General features: G+C 45.4%; 1 protein-coding gene across 1 annotated transcript; it reads right to left on the bottom strand.

Annotated features, from left to right (window-relative positions):
* Positions 1 to 2,532: 2,532 nt before the first annotated feature.
* LOC128343885 (vomeronasal type-2 receptor 26-like) lies at positions 2,533 to 14,107 on the bottom strand. Its single transcript, XM_053293320.1, has 4 exons — positions 13,934 to 14,107; positions 12,631 to 12,757; positions 10,822 to 11,367; positions 2,533 to 2,606 (listed from the first exon to the last, which is right to left on the bottom strand). The coding sequence occupies exons 1-4, from the start codon at positions 14,105 to 14,107 to the stop codon at positions 2,533 to 2,535; spliced, it is 921 nt and encodes a 306-aa protein (XP_053149295.1).
* Positions 14,108 to 15,847: the final 1,740 nt, after the last annotated feature.

The raw sequence follows: 15,847 nt of genomic DNA, 5'->3' as shown, positions 1-15,847 counted from the left end.
ACAGCTATTCTATGGAGACCAAAAGGGCTCCATTCTATCTCCAATGCTTTTTAACATCTACCTGAAACCACTGGGAGAGAGCGTCAAGAGATTTGGTGCTGGGTGCTATCAATACATTGATGATACCCAGTTCTATTTCTCCATATCAACTTCATCAGGAGTTGGCTTAACTTCTCAGAGAAGCTTGCTTGGAATTGGTGATTGTGTGGAAACAAGGTAGGAGGAAAACCTGGGTAGAAGTGATTGAGTGGAAGCAAGGTAGGAGGAAAACATGGAGCCTCTTCTCATGAGCAGTGAGATGTGGTGGGGGGGCTGCGGGGAAGGCTGGTTGGAGGTACCTTCGCCGCAGTCCTTCTTCCTTCTGCCGATAGGTCTGAGGGTTGGGGTGCCGGGATGCGCCACCCCACACTGTCTAACCCCACAGGAGCTCCAATAATGCACCATGCAGAGTGTGCAGTGCATTATTGGGATTCCCCCTTCTCCCCCCGAGTTTGCAGTTGTGGCTTGCAGCCGTGACTGACACATGATCAGAAAAACATGCGGTTAGGAGAGTGTGCACTCTCCTAACCCCATTTTGAGGGGAGAGTCCTCAAACGGGTTTGCCGCCATGGTGCTGCCAGGAATGGATGCGATCGTGGTTGTTCTCACATGCATGCAAAACAAGGCTGGCCTCCTGGTTATGTACTCACACATGAATAGCCTCCTAGTTAACATTTCCTCCTACCTTGCTTGCACACCTTGCTTGCATCACTTCAATCCAGGTATTCCTCTTCATTTGCTTTCACACAACCAAAAATTGGGAGCACACACAACTCCCAACCCCAGGTAGAACACAGTTCTTGACTGTCTGAATGACCTCATTATTACATTTTTGTTTAGATTTTAAAGACATATCCCTTAAATGCTTAGGAGCCATCAAAGATTTAATTTAGCTCTCTGCAAGTCCTGCAGCTGCTGAAAACCACTTTTGGCCATTGTCTCAAGTGCACAGTTTTAAAGAGTTGAACAGGGATCTCGAATCCAGTGCAGGTGATTTCAGCAGCAGAACTGTGAGAAGGCAAATCTCCTACAAGGTATGAAGGGCACGTTTTCTTAGCTGCCCATTTGTGGGATGCTGCAGATAATGTTGGAATGCACCAGACAGAGATCCTGAACCTGTAGAAAGTTATCCTGGATGGATGGTGAATCCACTGAAAAGCTTTTACTGCTTACATGATACAGAAGTTACAGTGAGTACTTAAGTGGCAATTTTCAAATACTTTTTAGCATGAGTGAAATTTGTAAGCACATTCCCTCTCCTCTTACATAAAAGGCAGTGGATATTTGGGTTTTCTTTTTCTTTTTTCTTTTTACATTCCTCTTTCTGTTACAAAAACACGCAAAGTGGCATAAACAGAATTTAAGATACAGAATCAGCCTCTTCAGTTTGCAGGGTATAAACTAGGGAAGGGATTACATGGTGATCTTGTGATTATGATGCCCCCAAAGCAGAAAAGGTACAAAACAGGGACAATGTTTTCCTCTGGAGAGGAACATAAGAATATAAGAGCAACCTTTCTGGGTCAGGGTCAATGACCATCTAGTCCAGCGTCCTGTTTCCCACAGTGGCCCACCAGATGCTCCTGGGTAGCCCACAGGAAAGTGATGAAGGCATGCCCTCCCTCCTGGTGTTGCTCGCCAGCAAATGGTATTTAGAGGCATTTTGCCTCTTAGGCTGGAGATGGCCTATGTAGCCCTCAGACTAGTAGCCATTGAGAGACTTGTCCTCCATGAATTTATCTAAGCCCTCTTAAAGCCATTCAGGCTGGTGGCTGTCACATCACCATGTACCAGATACCAGAAATAGAGATGGGAAAGGTCCTAAAAGAGGTTAAAGGCTTTCCTTAGGACAGGTACCAGATAATTGGGAAAGGTCCTCCTTAGTCGGAAATTATGAGATCAGAAGAGACTGGAGTACTATGAAATCCATCAACGCATATTTACTTACAACTCGAATGTGGTAGAGGGAGATGTGTTGAAAATGTGCCGTTCAAAAAGAGCACTTCTTTAGATTAACGAGCTTTTCTTGTATTTTTCAGCTGATGTTATGGTAAAGTTATCTAAAAGATGGGTGTCAGATGTTTGGACAGGGGGCGCAATTTCAGTGCTTGCCCTAGGCGCTGTTTTCCCTAGATACGCCTCTGCTCACCACTCACCCCATCATTTACCCTTCATATCCCTACCAATGTGAAGCAGAAACTGGGTTTGTCATGAAGATCTTCCCTATTCCCCAATATACAGGTTGAAGAGATTACTACCAAATCTTGATAATGGGTGCTGTGAAAGTCCCAGTCCAGAGAAGGAGCATGTTAAGTTATCTTTAAAGGAGGCACCTTTGAAATTGATGATTCTATTATAATTAGATGACGGAGAGGTGTCCCTGGTGAATTTCTTCCTGATGCATTTCTGTAAGGCACAGCACTTCCCCCAAATGCCAGCCCTACTATAGTAATTGTTCAGCTAGAAATTCAATAGGTGCAGCAAGTTCACCTATCACTCCTCCAGCAAAGCTTTATCTTTCTCTGTCTTCAGGTTAATGGCAATGCAAGGACTTTCTTGGCCCTCAACTTGAATAAAAGAAAGATGGTCAGGTTTAAACTCTTCCTGACTTTGTGCACTGTGTTTCATTTCATTCCCCTGCTTGCCCAAAAGAACAAGAAGAGGAGGGCACTTCCTGCTTGCATCATAATATGTTGTTGTAGTAGTTCTTTTATTGCAGCCATAGGCCAAACAAAAACAAAGGTGACAATAACAGGCATTCAGAATTACAAAAAGTGGAATAAATATAACAATACATACAGGTAAGACAAAATCTACCATAATATGCTGATATATTTCCTCTGCCAAGTACCAGAAATTCAAGGTGATTGTGACTATGAACGGCTATGAATATTTGTTATTTTCATAAGGTGCTTTTAAGGATGATATTAAAGTGCTTGTTAACCATGTCATTGTATTAGACAGAACAATGGGAAAAGTAAATAGTAAGGGCTGCGGGATAATAATAACAATAAACTTTGTTAGCTGCCCGATAACAAATTGTTTTCTGGGCGGCTCACAACAGAAGATTAAAACATACAATAAAAACACATAAAACATTCAATCATAACAGACAAAAAGGGTGAACAGAAAATATAAAATACAATACAAAGCTGCTTAAAAACTCATTTTAAAATTAAAGATCAGATAGAATCTGAAAACCCAAATGTAAAAGGCCTGGGTGAACAAAAAGGTCTTTACCTGGCATCTAAAAGAAGAAAGTGATGAAGCCAGGTGAATTTCACTGGGGAGGCTATTCCATAATTGGGGTGCAACCACCAAAAAGGCCGCCCCTTTCCCTGGTAGCCATCCACCTCACCTCTTTTGCCAGCGGCACCCGGAGGAGGGCTTCTGAAGAAGATCTTAAGGTATGGGTAGGGACATATGGGGCAAGAGGCTCTCTCAGGTAACCCGGTCCCAAGCCATTTAGGGCTTTAAAGGTTAACCAGCACTTTGAATTGGGCCCGGAAACAGACTGGGAACCAGCGCAGCTGACGAAGCACTGGTACTATATGATCAAAATGTCCAGTCCCAGTTAATAATCTTGCAGTCCTATTTTGTAGCCGCTGCAGTTTCTGGACTGTTTTCAAAGGCAGCCCCACATATAATGCATTGCATTAATCTAAGTGAGAGCTTACGAGAGCATGAGTAAGTGTGTCCAAGCTATCTCGGTCCAGGTAAGGTCGCAGTTGGCGTATCAGCCAAAGCTGATAAAAGGCACTCCAAGCCACAGAGGCCACTTAAACCTCTAGTGACAGTGCTGGATCAATGAGCACCCCCAAACTTCGTACCTGGTCCTTCAGGGATCTCTTCCATCTGGAGACATGGTAATGAGGTCAGTCACACAGTCAACAACTTTAGCTTTTAGCTTTTCTTCCTACTTTGCTTCCACACAATATGGAGGGCATTCAGACAATCAAAAACTGTGTTCTACCTGGGTTTGGGAGCTCTGTGTGCTCCCAATTTTCGGTTGTGTGGAAGCAAGGTAAGGGGAAAACCTGGGTAGAAGTGATTGCACTCAGACCCAAATGAAGAGACGAGACAGATAACAGGACATATCTTAACAGGACAGATAACGGGCCACAACTTTATTAAAATTATTCAGACCAAAAAGGAGGAGGAGGATTGCTGTTACTCCCTTGCGACTGGTATTAAGAGACATCTTGCCTTTTAGGCTGGCGGTACCGTATATAGCCCTCAGACTAGCAGCCATTGAGAGACTTGTCCTCCATGAATATATCTAAGCCTTCTTGAAGCCGTTCAGGCTGGTGGCTGTCGTATCACCATGTACCAGATACCAGAAACAGAGAAGGGAAAGGTCCTAAAGAAGGTAAAAGGCTTTCCTTGGGACAGGTACCAGATAATGGGAAAAGGTCCTCCTTAGTTGGAAATTATGACACTATCGATCATGCTATCCTCCTTGACCGCCTGCGTGGGTTGGGTATCGGGGGCACTGTCTTACAGTGGTTCCGTTCTTACCTTAGGGGGCATGTCCAGTCGGTATGCATTGAGGACAGGTGCTCTGACCCATGGCCATTCCTTTATGGAGCTCCCCAGGGTTCCGTTCTTGCCCCTGTCCTCTTTAACATCTATATGGAGCTGCTGGGTCAGGTCACTTCCCAGTCTGGGGTGAGATTACATCAACACGCTGATGATACTCAGCTGTATGTTGCCATCCCAGACCATTCTGGAGATGCTGTTTCTGTGCTTACTCAATGCCTGGAAGCTGTTAAGGTTTGGATGAATCAAAATAAACTCAGACTGAATCCCACCAAGACTGAACTACTCTTACTCAGCCCTCATACCGGCCAACAGCTGGATGTGAACCTTGTTTTAGATGGGGTGGCACTGCCCCCGAAGGAGCTTGTACGTGATTTGGGGGTCCTTTTGGATTCGCACATCCTGCTTGAACAGCAGGTGGAAGCTGCAGCTAGAAGTGCCTTTGCCCAGCTCCATCTGATTTGTCAACTATGCCCTTACCTTGATAGGTAAGCACTGACAGTGATCCATGCCCTTGTTATCTCCCGTCTAGATTATTGTAATTGTATTGTACAATGGGTCCAGAATGCAGCGGCTCATTTACTTATGGGTACCAGAAAATATGAAAGGGTAACACCTCTCCTGCAGTCATTGCACTGGTTGCCTATTCGCTCCGAGTTCAATTTAAGGACCTGGATTTGACCTTCAAAGCCTTGCGGGGTTTGGCACCTGTCTACCTACAGACCCGCCTCTCCCATCTAGTTACATCCCGTCTGGTCAGATCTGCTCAGAGGACCCTTTTGTCGGTCCTCGATTTCCGAGAGGTTTGGGGCGCTAGGACCCATGAAAGGGCCTTCTTGGTTGCTGCCCCACTTCTTTGGAATTCCCTTCCCCTGCAGATTCATTTAGCTCCTTCCTTGTTGATTTTTAAATCTCTATTGAAGACTTTTCTTTTTTGCCAGGCTTTTACCTTGTAGTTTACCTATTTGTTGCTTTTTCTCTCCCCCCCACCCCCGGTTAGTTACTTTAGTTTAATTTAGAATGTAATTTTAATGCTGTCTTGTTTTGCATGTTTTTGTACACTGCCCAGAGTTTTCAGAGTGGGCGGTATATCAAATGTTTCTAATAAATAAATACATACATAAATGAATGAATGAATAAATAAATACAATTATGAAATCAGAAGAGGCAGGAGTACTATGAAACCCATCAACACATATTTACTTACAACTTGAATCTGGTAGAGGGAGATGTATTGAAAATGGGCCGTTCAAAAAAAGCACTTGTTGCAGAGATGACCCCACTAATGAGATGGTCTCCCGGCCTGTAATAGCTAAATGGGGTTGTTTCTTCCCCTATCAGTGTCCATGGGCATCTTGCCTTCCCCCTTCCACAGGCTCCGTGGGACAGAAGCAGCAGCAGCAGAATGATTCTGTGTATGCTTGCAACAGGCACCTTGATCCTGACTGCTCTCAATGGCATCTCCAGATAAATTGGAAGCTGCCCAAACAACTCTGCAGGACAGGAATCTCCTGATTTACTAGCTCTGAAGAAGTCCAGCCATGGATACAGATCTGAATGGTGTGATCTTTAAGCTCACATCAACAGAATCCCTGCCTACTCTAAATCACAGCTCAAAGTCTCAGGAGGTATTTATGGACCCGTCCTTTCAGGTACAGTTGTGAAAAATGACTGCATGTTGCTCTTGATTGGATTTTTTTCTGATGTTGATTTCATCTTTGGAAAAATCCTTTGAGACTTGGCCAGAAGAAGAATAAATCATTATGATTTTATTAATTATAATGGAAGAATCACCTATGGAATATCACAGACGACCTGTGTGGCATCAGGTGCAGGTGCAGAACTTGAGAAAATGTGTTTGTAAGAGATCACTTGATGAGGAATCACATTATGTAATGGGTCAGTAAGAGACAGGTGAGGGTCAAACTACATTTAATCCATGGCTTGATGGTGCAGTGTTCTGAGTCTTATTTATTTATTTATTTATTTATTTATTTATTTATTTAACAACTAAAAAGAGGAAAATGCAGGATCAACCCACACATTAAAGTAATTTGGCATTCTGTTTGGCAACTTTTACCAAAGAAATACTTGCACAGGATGCAGGATCAAAGCATTATTTTGGGATATATATTATAACAGTTAGAGGGGTGCTATGGATAAATGTCATATTACATCAGGTATAAATCCATCAGGTTGGAGGTGGCTCCTTGATGAGGCCTGGTGAGGTGAGGGCCTCAGGCAGTGACTGAGGTCACAGTGCTGGGGTCAGTAGTTGTGCACCTCCTGTCCACCCCACCCGCCATCACTGCCTCAACACTGGGGCCAGCACCCTTTACTGCCCGATGCATTCACCACATTATTCACCACCAAGAGCATATCTGGGGTGGGGCAGGCAGGGCACATGCCCCGGGTGCCACTTGAAGGGGAGCACCATTTTTTAAAATTATTTTTTTTAAATGGCCACCAAAAACAAAATGGCCACTGTGCATACTCAAATGGCCTCTGTGAAGCCATGCCAGTCCTCGCAGAGGCCATTTGAGCATGCACGGTGGCCATTTTGTTTTCAGCGGCCATTTAAAAAAAAAACTATTTTAAAAAATGTCCACTACACATGCTCAAATGGTACCTGCGAGGCTCTAGAGGCCTGCAGGGGGAGGGGAAACCTTTGCAGATCCGCCCCCCCTGCACAGCCTTTAGAAAGCCCCTTGAAGGGGCTAGAAGTAAAAAAAAATTTTTTTTTAATTAATATAATATAAGTCACTGTGCACATATTCAGTTTGGCACTATGTACAGAGAATCAGGGCTTGTGAATACTGAGCTGAAGCTTATGAGCTAGGATTGTATTCATTTGCTCCTACCTTGCTTCTTGTGATAAGTGAGTTAAATGTGATGTCTTAATAATATGGCTCTTAATGGTGAGTTTGTCTTTGAATCAGTGGGGCGATTCTCACGATCAACAAAAATCGGGCTAGCAGAGGCTAGCCCGATTTTTGTTGACCGTAAGAACCACTGAGCTCGCAGCTGAGCCCGGTGGTTCTTGAGCAGGTAACCCGCTCGAGAACCCCTCGTAAAAAGAAGGTTTGCGGAGCGAGCACTCCAGCAAACCTGCTTTTTACTGTCGTGAGTAGCCGCGGTGGGCTTTCGTGCCACGCCTACTCATAAGTAGACCCCTGGCCGGGAGGCAAAAGCCTCCTCCCGGCTCGGGGGTCTCCCCAGTATGCCACACGCACTTGCACAGGGCATACTGGGCCTTGCAGGGGCCGCGCAACCCCCGCTCCCCCCACCGTCTCCATCTCCGAGCCGGCCATTGTGTGGGCGGCCAATCTGGCTGCCCAGGGCTCCCTGTCCGCTCAGCTCCCTAAACCGGGTGTCACTGACTGTGAGACCCGGTCCAGTGTGAAATCCATAGTATTAAGGCCCACTGCGAGTTTCTTGCTCTCTTTCTCTCATTTTAACAGTCTTTCTGAAATACTAGAATATATTCCAAGCAGTGACACAGTTTACTCTGCATATCCTTTAATGATTTTTAGAGTATCTGGGAAAAGTCAAATTCTCCATTTTTTTTTAAAACTTATGTAATAGTGATGCTACAAGGCATAGTAAGATTAATCATAGTTTGAGACTTGGCCAGAAGAAGAATCATTATAATTTTATTAATTATATTGGAAGAATCACCTATGGAATATCACAGACAACCTGTGTGGCATCAGGTGCAGGTGCAGAACTTGAGAAAATGTGATTGTGAGAGTTCACTTGATGTGGATTCAGATTATGACATGGGTTGAGGGTCAAGCTACGCTTAATCCATGGCTTGATGGTGCAGTATTATGGGTCTTTTTATTTGTTTGTTTGCTTGCTTGTTTATTCATTCATTTTACAACTAAAAAGGGGGAAATGCAGGATCAACCCACACAGAGGCGTATCTAGGAAAAATAGCGCCTAGGGCAAGCACTGGAATTGCGCCCCCTGTCCAAACATCTGACACCCATCTTTCAGATAACTTTACCATAATATCAGCTCAAAAATACAAGTCAAGCTTGTTAATCTTTTAATATTTCAAAAACTATTTAGCTGTGGGTGTAGCCAGACCAAAAAGTGCTTGGAAAACTACCAATTTCAGTATGCTGGGGCTCATGAAATACCCAAATACTATGTGGAGGTATACTTGGAAAACTAAACAGAAGTGCCTGTCTAATTCTCTACTATGCATTGTAGCCCCTTTCAAGTGACACCCGGGGCACGTGCGCTGCCTGCCCTATCCTAGATACGCCCTACCCACACATTAGAAGTAATTTGACATTCAGTTTGGCGACGTTTACCAAAGAAATATATATATAGGTGTGGGTGGGGTGCTCTGGATAAATGTCAGATTACATCAGGTAGAAATCCATCAGGTCGGAGTTTGCTCCTTGATGAGGCCAGGTGAGGTGAGGGCCTCAGGCAGCGACTGTGCTGGGGTCAGAAGTTGTTCACCTCCTGTCCACTCCACCCCTGCCTCAACACTGGGGCCACCACCCTTTACTGCCCAATGCATCCACCCCTTCACTCAATACATTTACCCCTCATATTCCTACCAATGAGAAGCAGAAACTGGGTTTGTCATGAAGATCTTCCCCATTCCCCAATATACAGACTGAAGAGATTAGTACCAAAATCTTGATAATGGGGGCTGTGAAAGTCCCAGTCCAGAGTAGGAGCATGTTAAGTTATCTCTTTAAAAGAGGCACAGGATGCACCTTCGAAATTGATGATTCTATTATAATTAGATGATGGAGAGAAACTGGTCCTGACCAACCCCAACACAGAAGCCCTTCAGTGATTGTTGCTGGTGCCAAACTTATGTCTTTTAGTCGACAACAGGGCCCTTTGGGTTCACAGAGCCATCATGTTTGTGTATTTATGTAAACTGCTTTGAGCACTTTTGTTGAAAAGCAGTATATAAATATGATGAGTAGAAGGATTTTGCTACACTAATAAATATGTTTGTATGGAAGCTTGCTAACAAGAATAAGGGAATTTTGTGTGGGAATTTAGGGGTGTAATGTGCAGAGGAGTAGGACCAAGTGCTCAGCAGCTCCAGGAAACAAGGATGGTGAGATATGGGCTCTAGTGATCCGCAGGAAATGTACCAGATTGGTTTTCTAACAGGAAGAGAACATGGACAGCACCTGCTTCAAGTACAAGCTGATAGCCCTGCCAGAGATGGAGGAGGAGGAGGAGCTTGAGTCTTAAAACTCCTCCTGAATAGTTGCAGGTTTCTATTGCCATTGCTTCCAATGGAAGCAGCACGGTAGGGCTTTCTTGGAAGGGGTTTTCTGCAGCAGCCCCCGTAGCCTACACCTTCAGGGCCGCCTTTCAAAGTTTCCTAACATCGATCTAGAGCTGCTCTTGTCATCCACTGTATCGAGTTCTAGGCCCCACAATTTCAGAAAAATCTTAATATAGTGGAACTGGTTCAGAGGAGGGTAATGGAGATGGTGAAGGGCCTGAGAAGAAACCATGGACCACACAATAGCCTATCTTCCAATCACTACCTATTGGATGTATGATAGGACATTCCTAACATAATCAGAAGTGGAAACACTTGCATCACATCACGAGATCACATTCCCAAAGAAAGTGATATAAACCTAAGAATTACCAGGCACTTTTCCAAGGGAGAATATTACCATGCTTGATAGTTGGCCAATAATATCCATTTTCAATGCAGAAAAGGTTGCTGTTCTCATGAGCAGCCCAACCCGGGCTAGGGATGCCCATCCAGGCTTAGGCTGAGTGTAAGAACCACCAGGATAGCCCCTGATCCCGGCAGCGCCCTGGAGGCAAATGCGCCAAACAATCCTGCCAGTGATGATGGTGATGGTGAATTCATGTTTATAGTTTATTGATACCTTATTTCAAGATGGAGGGAAAGAGAGGTCAGTAACAATAGCATCTGAGGGGCTACATTCCAAGACAAATATGTTGGTTTTATTATTGCTATGCTCAACATTGATTGCCATGACTGAAAAGAATATGCTAAGAATCAGGTACCATTTTTAATTTTCACAGTTAGAAGCTCTTTCTTATTTAGATCAGGCCTCAAGAGAATAATGTAGCATTTGGGAATAAAGATGCAAGCCAGTAACCCAGCACTGGAGGCCAAGATGGAGAAGATCTGCACGACCACCATGTATTTCCCTTTCGTGCTCAGGTAGGTGGGCACAAAGGACACCCAAACACTGCAGAAGACCAACATGCTGAAGGTGATCAGCTTGGCTTCGTTGAATGCCCCGGGCAACTTCCTGGCTAGGAAAGCCACCATAAAACAGATGGCAGCCAAGAAGCCCATGTAGCCTAGGGCACTATAAAACATGATGGCAGAGCCTTCGTTACACTGCAGGATGATCTGTCCAGGTTGGGAGTGCATGTCAAAGTCTGGAAAGGGTGGAGAGATTCCCAGCCAGATGGTGCAGATGCCAGCTTGAATCGCAGAACAAGAAATGATAATGGAGTTGGCCAAACTCTTCCCCAGCCATTTCCTCATCCTGTTCCCTGGCTTGTTGGCCATGAATGCAACCACCACAGTGATGGTTTTGGCTAACACAGAAGAGATGGCAACAGAGAAGATGATGCTGAAGGCAGTTTGGCGAAGAAGGCAGGTTACCTTTCGAGGCGGACCAATGAAGAGAATGGAGGACAAAAAGGAAAGCAAGAGGGAGATGAGGAGAATGTAGGAGAGGTCCCGGTTGTTGGCTTTGACTACTGGAGTTTCCATGTATTTAATGAAGATTCCTAACACAAAGCCTGTGGTGAGGAATAAGAATAGAGCAAATGAAGCTAGGATGATCCCCAAAGATTCTTCAAAGGACATGAAGGTTATCACTTTGGGAATGCACTGATCTCGTTCCTTGTTTGGATGCTGATCTTCTGGGCACTTGTTACAATGATCTGCATCTGAAATGAATAAAATGGTCTTGATACCACTTGGATCAATGTTCATAGTATGTTGGGTGACAGAATAGGATGAGGACAGCCATCTAAGTTGGAGGGGCCACTGACAATGTCTTAGAAAGGTTCATTGCTAGAGGATATGATGGGGAATTAGCAAATGCCATGTTCAGTACTTCTTCACATAAAAGGATCTTACCACTGTGTGTGGGGGGGGTGTCTAGAGGTTCCCCCTCCCCCTGCCAGCTTCCCCCTGTTCTTTTATGGGAAGGTTTGGTCTATTTTCAGGCTGTTTCGGCCCCCTTCATTGTCACAGTGGCCATTTTGGAGGCTGCTGTGCATGTGCCCTGGCCATTTTCATGGCCAAGTCATGACCCAGGCCATGAAAATGGCCGGGGGAATGAGCAGCAGCTTCCAAAATGGCCACCATGACCACAGGGAGGGCTGAAATGGCCCCAAAACAGGCCATAAAAGATGGGGAGGGGAACATGCCCAGTTTGAAACCTGTTTGGACTCAAACCAAACTGGACAAACAGGTTTTGTGTACACCCCTGGTAGGAGAAAAACCTTGGTAGAAGTGGTTGTGTGGAAACTAGGTGGGAGAAGAACCTGGGTAGCTTTTCCTCCTACTTTGCTTCCACACAATCACTTCTACCCAGGTTTTCCTCTTGCTTCCACTCAACCGAAAATTGGGAGCACACACAGCTCCCAAACCTGGGTAGAACACAGTTTTTTGTTTGTGTGAATGGCGTTATCCAGCGCAAAACATAATACATCAAAACCCCAATTCATCTATGGGTGTGTTTGTGATTTAAAGCATAAAAGATGCATTCAGGCTGGTGGTTATGAAGCCTGTCCCATTTAGAGGCCCCTCGACATTACTTTCCATCCCCATGGTAATTTCTTCTGTGAAATTAATTATGGATATTTTAAACAGAATACAAAAGGACTCTGCTTAAACAATGTATATATGTAAAGGACACTCACAGAAAATGTCTGAGCAAATCTTTGCTCTATTCTCCAAGGGTTTTCCTTTGTATTTATTTGTTTGTTTGTTAGAACATTTTGTATACTGCCCTATATAAAAGGTCCCAGGGTGGTTGTTCTGGAGCCACCTACCTTCCTGAATGGAGACTGTCCCTTCCGTGCATGGAGCACAATCGTAGCAGCAAACTGGCTTTCCTTCCTGAGTGATTTTGACATATCCAGGGCGACAGCTTTCGGTGCACCTGGCACGAGGCAGGGTCTAATCAACAAGACAAAAAGTCTCAAGCATAATGTGTTGGGGATAATTTAGCAGTGTGCCTGGAGGCCAGTAGGGCTGTGTTTTCAAATTGCCCAACAGGCGTGTCTTTCAGGCATGATCGGACAGAGTTCAGAAAGGACAGCAGAGAGTCCTGAAGGTCGGAACCAGGGTTCCCTGTAACAGGAATGCCCAGATGTTGTTGACTACAATTCCGGGAATTGTTATCAACCACATCTGGGAATCTCTGTTACAGGGAACAAGGGATGGATCCCAGTGCAGAACTTTGTCGGAGTTTCATCATTTCTGACAGGAGCGTCTCTTCCCCCTCCCTCTCTCCACCCATTACCAGGTGCAGCATATGGGCCAAGGAGAACAGGTGTGATGCCATCTTCACTCCTACAGAGCACTACAGACAGCTGCTGCAGTTGCATGCCATTCGCTGTGGCTTCTGCTTTAAAAATCATCCCCCCAATCCCAGTTTCTCTTTAAATTCTTGACTGCATTCTGTATTTTTTAAAAAATACACACACCCCACTGTGCTACTATGGGACCAATAGGAACTTTTTTACAAAAATGAAAAGGGGGATGTTTTGAAACAAAAGGCAAAAATGGCTGTGGAGGCATATCTCATGCTCGACAGAGTGATGAGGGCATCACAGCTGCTGCCCCCTGCCCCCCGCATGCTCTCTAATAAGGAAAAGGGAGTGGGAGAAGAAAGAGAAAGGTTAAGGCTCAAACAAAACATTGAAGAAATGTTGGAGTTCTGACCTGACCCATCCCAATTGGGCAGTTGTGGGGTGGATGTCACCCTCTTCTGACAATTTACCAGTTGTATCAGGCCATTCCAGCATTTTTCAATGTGCACAGATGTAGTGGCTAGAATTCACTAAGAGGGGGAATTTACTATAAAGGGTCCTCCCACAAGCATCCTAACCTAGACTAGGGCAGCTCAGCCTGGGTTAGGCTGCTCATGTGCAGCACCAGGATTGGGCCTGGCATCTAGCCCGACTTTGAAGCCCAGCCTTTTACCAAGTTTAAGGGTGTGAGCATGCCCGTGACCCTGTTTCCGGGGTCATGCGACCCCTCGGGCTGCTTGTAGCCTGAACAGACACAGAGACGGGCCTATCCCATGGGGGTTTCTTCCAATGTACCTCACTCATTGTGGGATAAACTCACTGTGGGATACGTGGAGGCCAGGACACATTCTCCTGGCCTCTGGAGTTCTGTACTATGTGCAGCAGCATGGATCATGTGGGAGCACGATTCATGCAACAAGCAGCAATTTTCAATCATCTGGTGTGAAGGTAGATGAAATTTTGCCTTCGCCTCCACCTGCCCTCCCTCCGTCATTGTCGGTCATGAGTACACTCTAATTATTTCCCAGGTTTCAAGAGGTAATGAAAATACTTTTGTAATATAAATTTTGCATGGAAAGTTAGGAGAAATATGGATTGATTGGTTGGTTGGTTGATTATTTTATAGTTTTAATTTGCTGAGGCGAGTCTCACGATCAGTTAGCTAAGCCCGCTCTCCGCAGACGAGCAGAAGGCAGTGCTGGGTAGCCAGATTGGCTGCCCACATGACTGCCGGCTCTGTCATGGAGCCGGTGGGGGCTGCGTGGATCATGAGCCACATAGGCCCCGGAAGTTCCAGGATGCCCCGCACGTGTGTGTGGAGCATGCTGGAGAGACCCCCAGACCCAGCAGGCTGCTTGCAGCCTCCCAGCCAGGGGCCTCCTCGTGTGTTGCCGCGGCACGGAGCTACGCCATGGCAATACATGACCAAAAATCCTGGGTTAGCAGAGCACTCGCTCCGCTAATCTGGGCTAAGGGGAAGGGTAGTTAAGTGGATGTCCTGCTTTGGGGAAACCGGGCTCGCCTGCGAGCCCAGTAGTTGCCACTATCCATGGAAAGCGGGCTAAGCTCCCTTAGCCTTCATTGTATGGATTGTGAGAATACCCTCACTGTATAGTCACAGAATGGGACTACAAGAGAAGCTCGTTATGCGTGGATTGTATATCTGTGGTTTCACATATTCATGGTGTTGTCTAATTGATACCTAGTTTAATTATCCTCAGACACAAAAGGGTTAAAACCAATTTATCCATGGTTCCTGGTGGGCCAGAAGTGACCACGGAGGTAATTTCCAGCTTCCATTTTGTCCATGGGAGCCATTTTGCGGCTCATTTCAGCAGCCGCAACAAATATTGGGGGAAAGATCTGTGATTTGGGCGACTATTTGGGGCATTTGGAGGGAACTGCTGGACTCCAGGAGATGCGAGGAGCATGGTAGAGGACTTTATTTGGCCCATTTTTGGAATTTTTCTTGTTTTATTGGTGTGTGCTTTTTTTAGTTTGGGAACCTAACCTGCTATGTTCCCATAGACTCAATGAGTCCTTTCTCACAACCAGTGAGAAAGGGCAAGAGGGTTAGTGGGGAGGAAGCCTCAAAAATCTTACCTCCCTACAGATGAACAGGTCCTTCCCTGGGAGGGAACTTGAAACCTTCTGCTCTTCCCAGAGCGGCTTCATCCCCTGAGGGAAATATCTTGTAGTGCTCACACATCAAGTCTCCCATTCATATGCAACCAGGGCAGATCCTGCTTAGCTATGGAGACAAGTCATGCTCAACCACAAGACCAGTTCTCCTCTCCATTGGGCAAAGGGCTGATCTTTTGTGAATTGTTGAAGTTTACGTGTCTTTTAAGATTTCTCCCATAGGGAATAATGGAGGTTTCAGCAGCCCCATAATTCCACTTGGGGGGCACTGGGGTTTCCCAGAGTGAGGAGTTGTGTAGTGCACATAGGGTGCCAACCACCTCCATACCCACAAGCCCTTGGGGTACTGGGTTTTGTGTTTCTGAGGTGTTCATTGTAGATTCTCTGGTAGTATATGAGATTTTCAGTGAAAAACAAGAATCCACTCTCATATGCTACCAGAGAATCTACACTCAGAACACCACAGAAACAACAGAACCCAGCACCCCATGGGTTAGCAACCCTTCCCCTGGTCAATGTGGAGTCAGTAAAGAGTGGCAAGAAGCAAAAGAGCCACTGGGGAACAAGGAGGGAATTGTCAGCAGGTCAGCCC

The sequence above is a fragment of the Hemicordylus capensis genome, chromosome 2 (genome assembly GCF_027244095.1).
Source record: "Hemicordylus capensis ecotype Gifberg chromosome 2, rHemCap1.1.pri, whole genome shotgun sequence".
Classification (NCBI taxonomy): domain Eukaryota; kingdom Metazoa; phylum Chordata; class Lepidosauria; order Squamata; family Cordylidae; genus Hemicordylus; species Hemicordylus capensis.
This window is presented reverse-complemented; position numbering and strand designations above follow the sequence as displayed.

What these genes read in the sequence shown, in the direction of transcription:
- LOC128343885 (XM_053293320.1), bottom strand. Translation starts at nt 14,107, where the DNA reads ATGACGGAGGGAGGGCAGGTGGAGGCGAAGGCAAAATTTCATCTACCT. An exon ending in GACAGTCTCCATTCAGGAAG is followed by an intron (nt 11,368 to 12,630) that starts GTAGGTGGCTCC and finishes TCCTCACCACAG; the next exon opens with GCTTTGTGTTAGGAATCTTC. An exon ending in AGCCAAGCTGATCACCTTCA is followed by an intron (nt 2,607 to 10,821) that starts GCATGTTGGTCT and finishes CTTTTATTCAAG; the next exon opens with TTGAGGGCCAAGAAAGTCCT.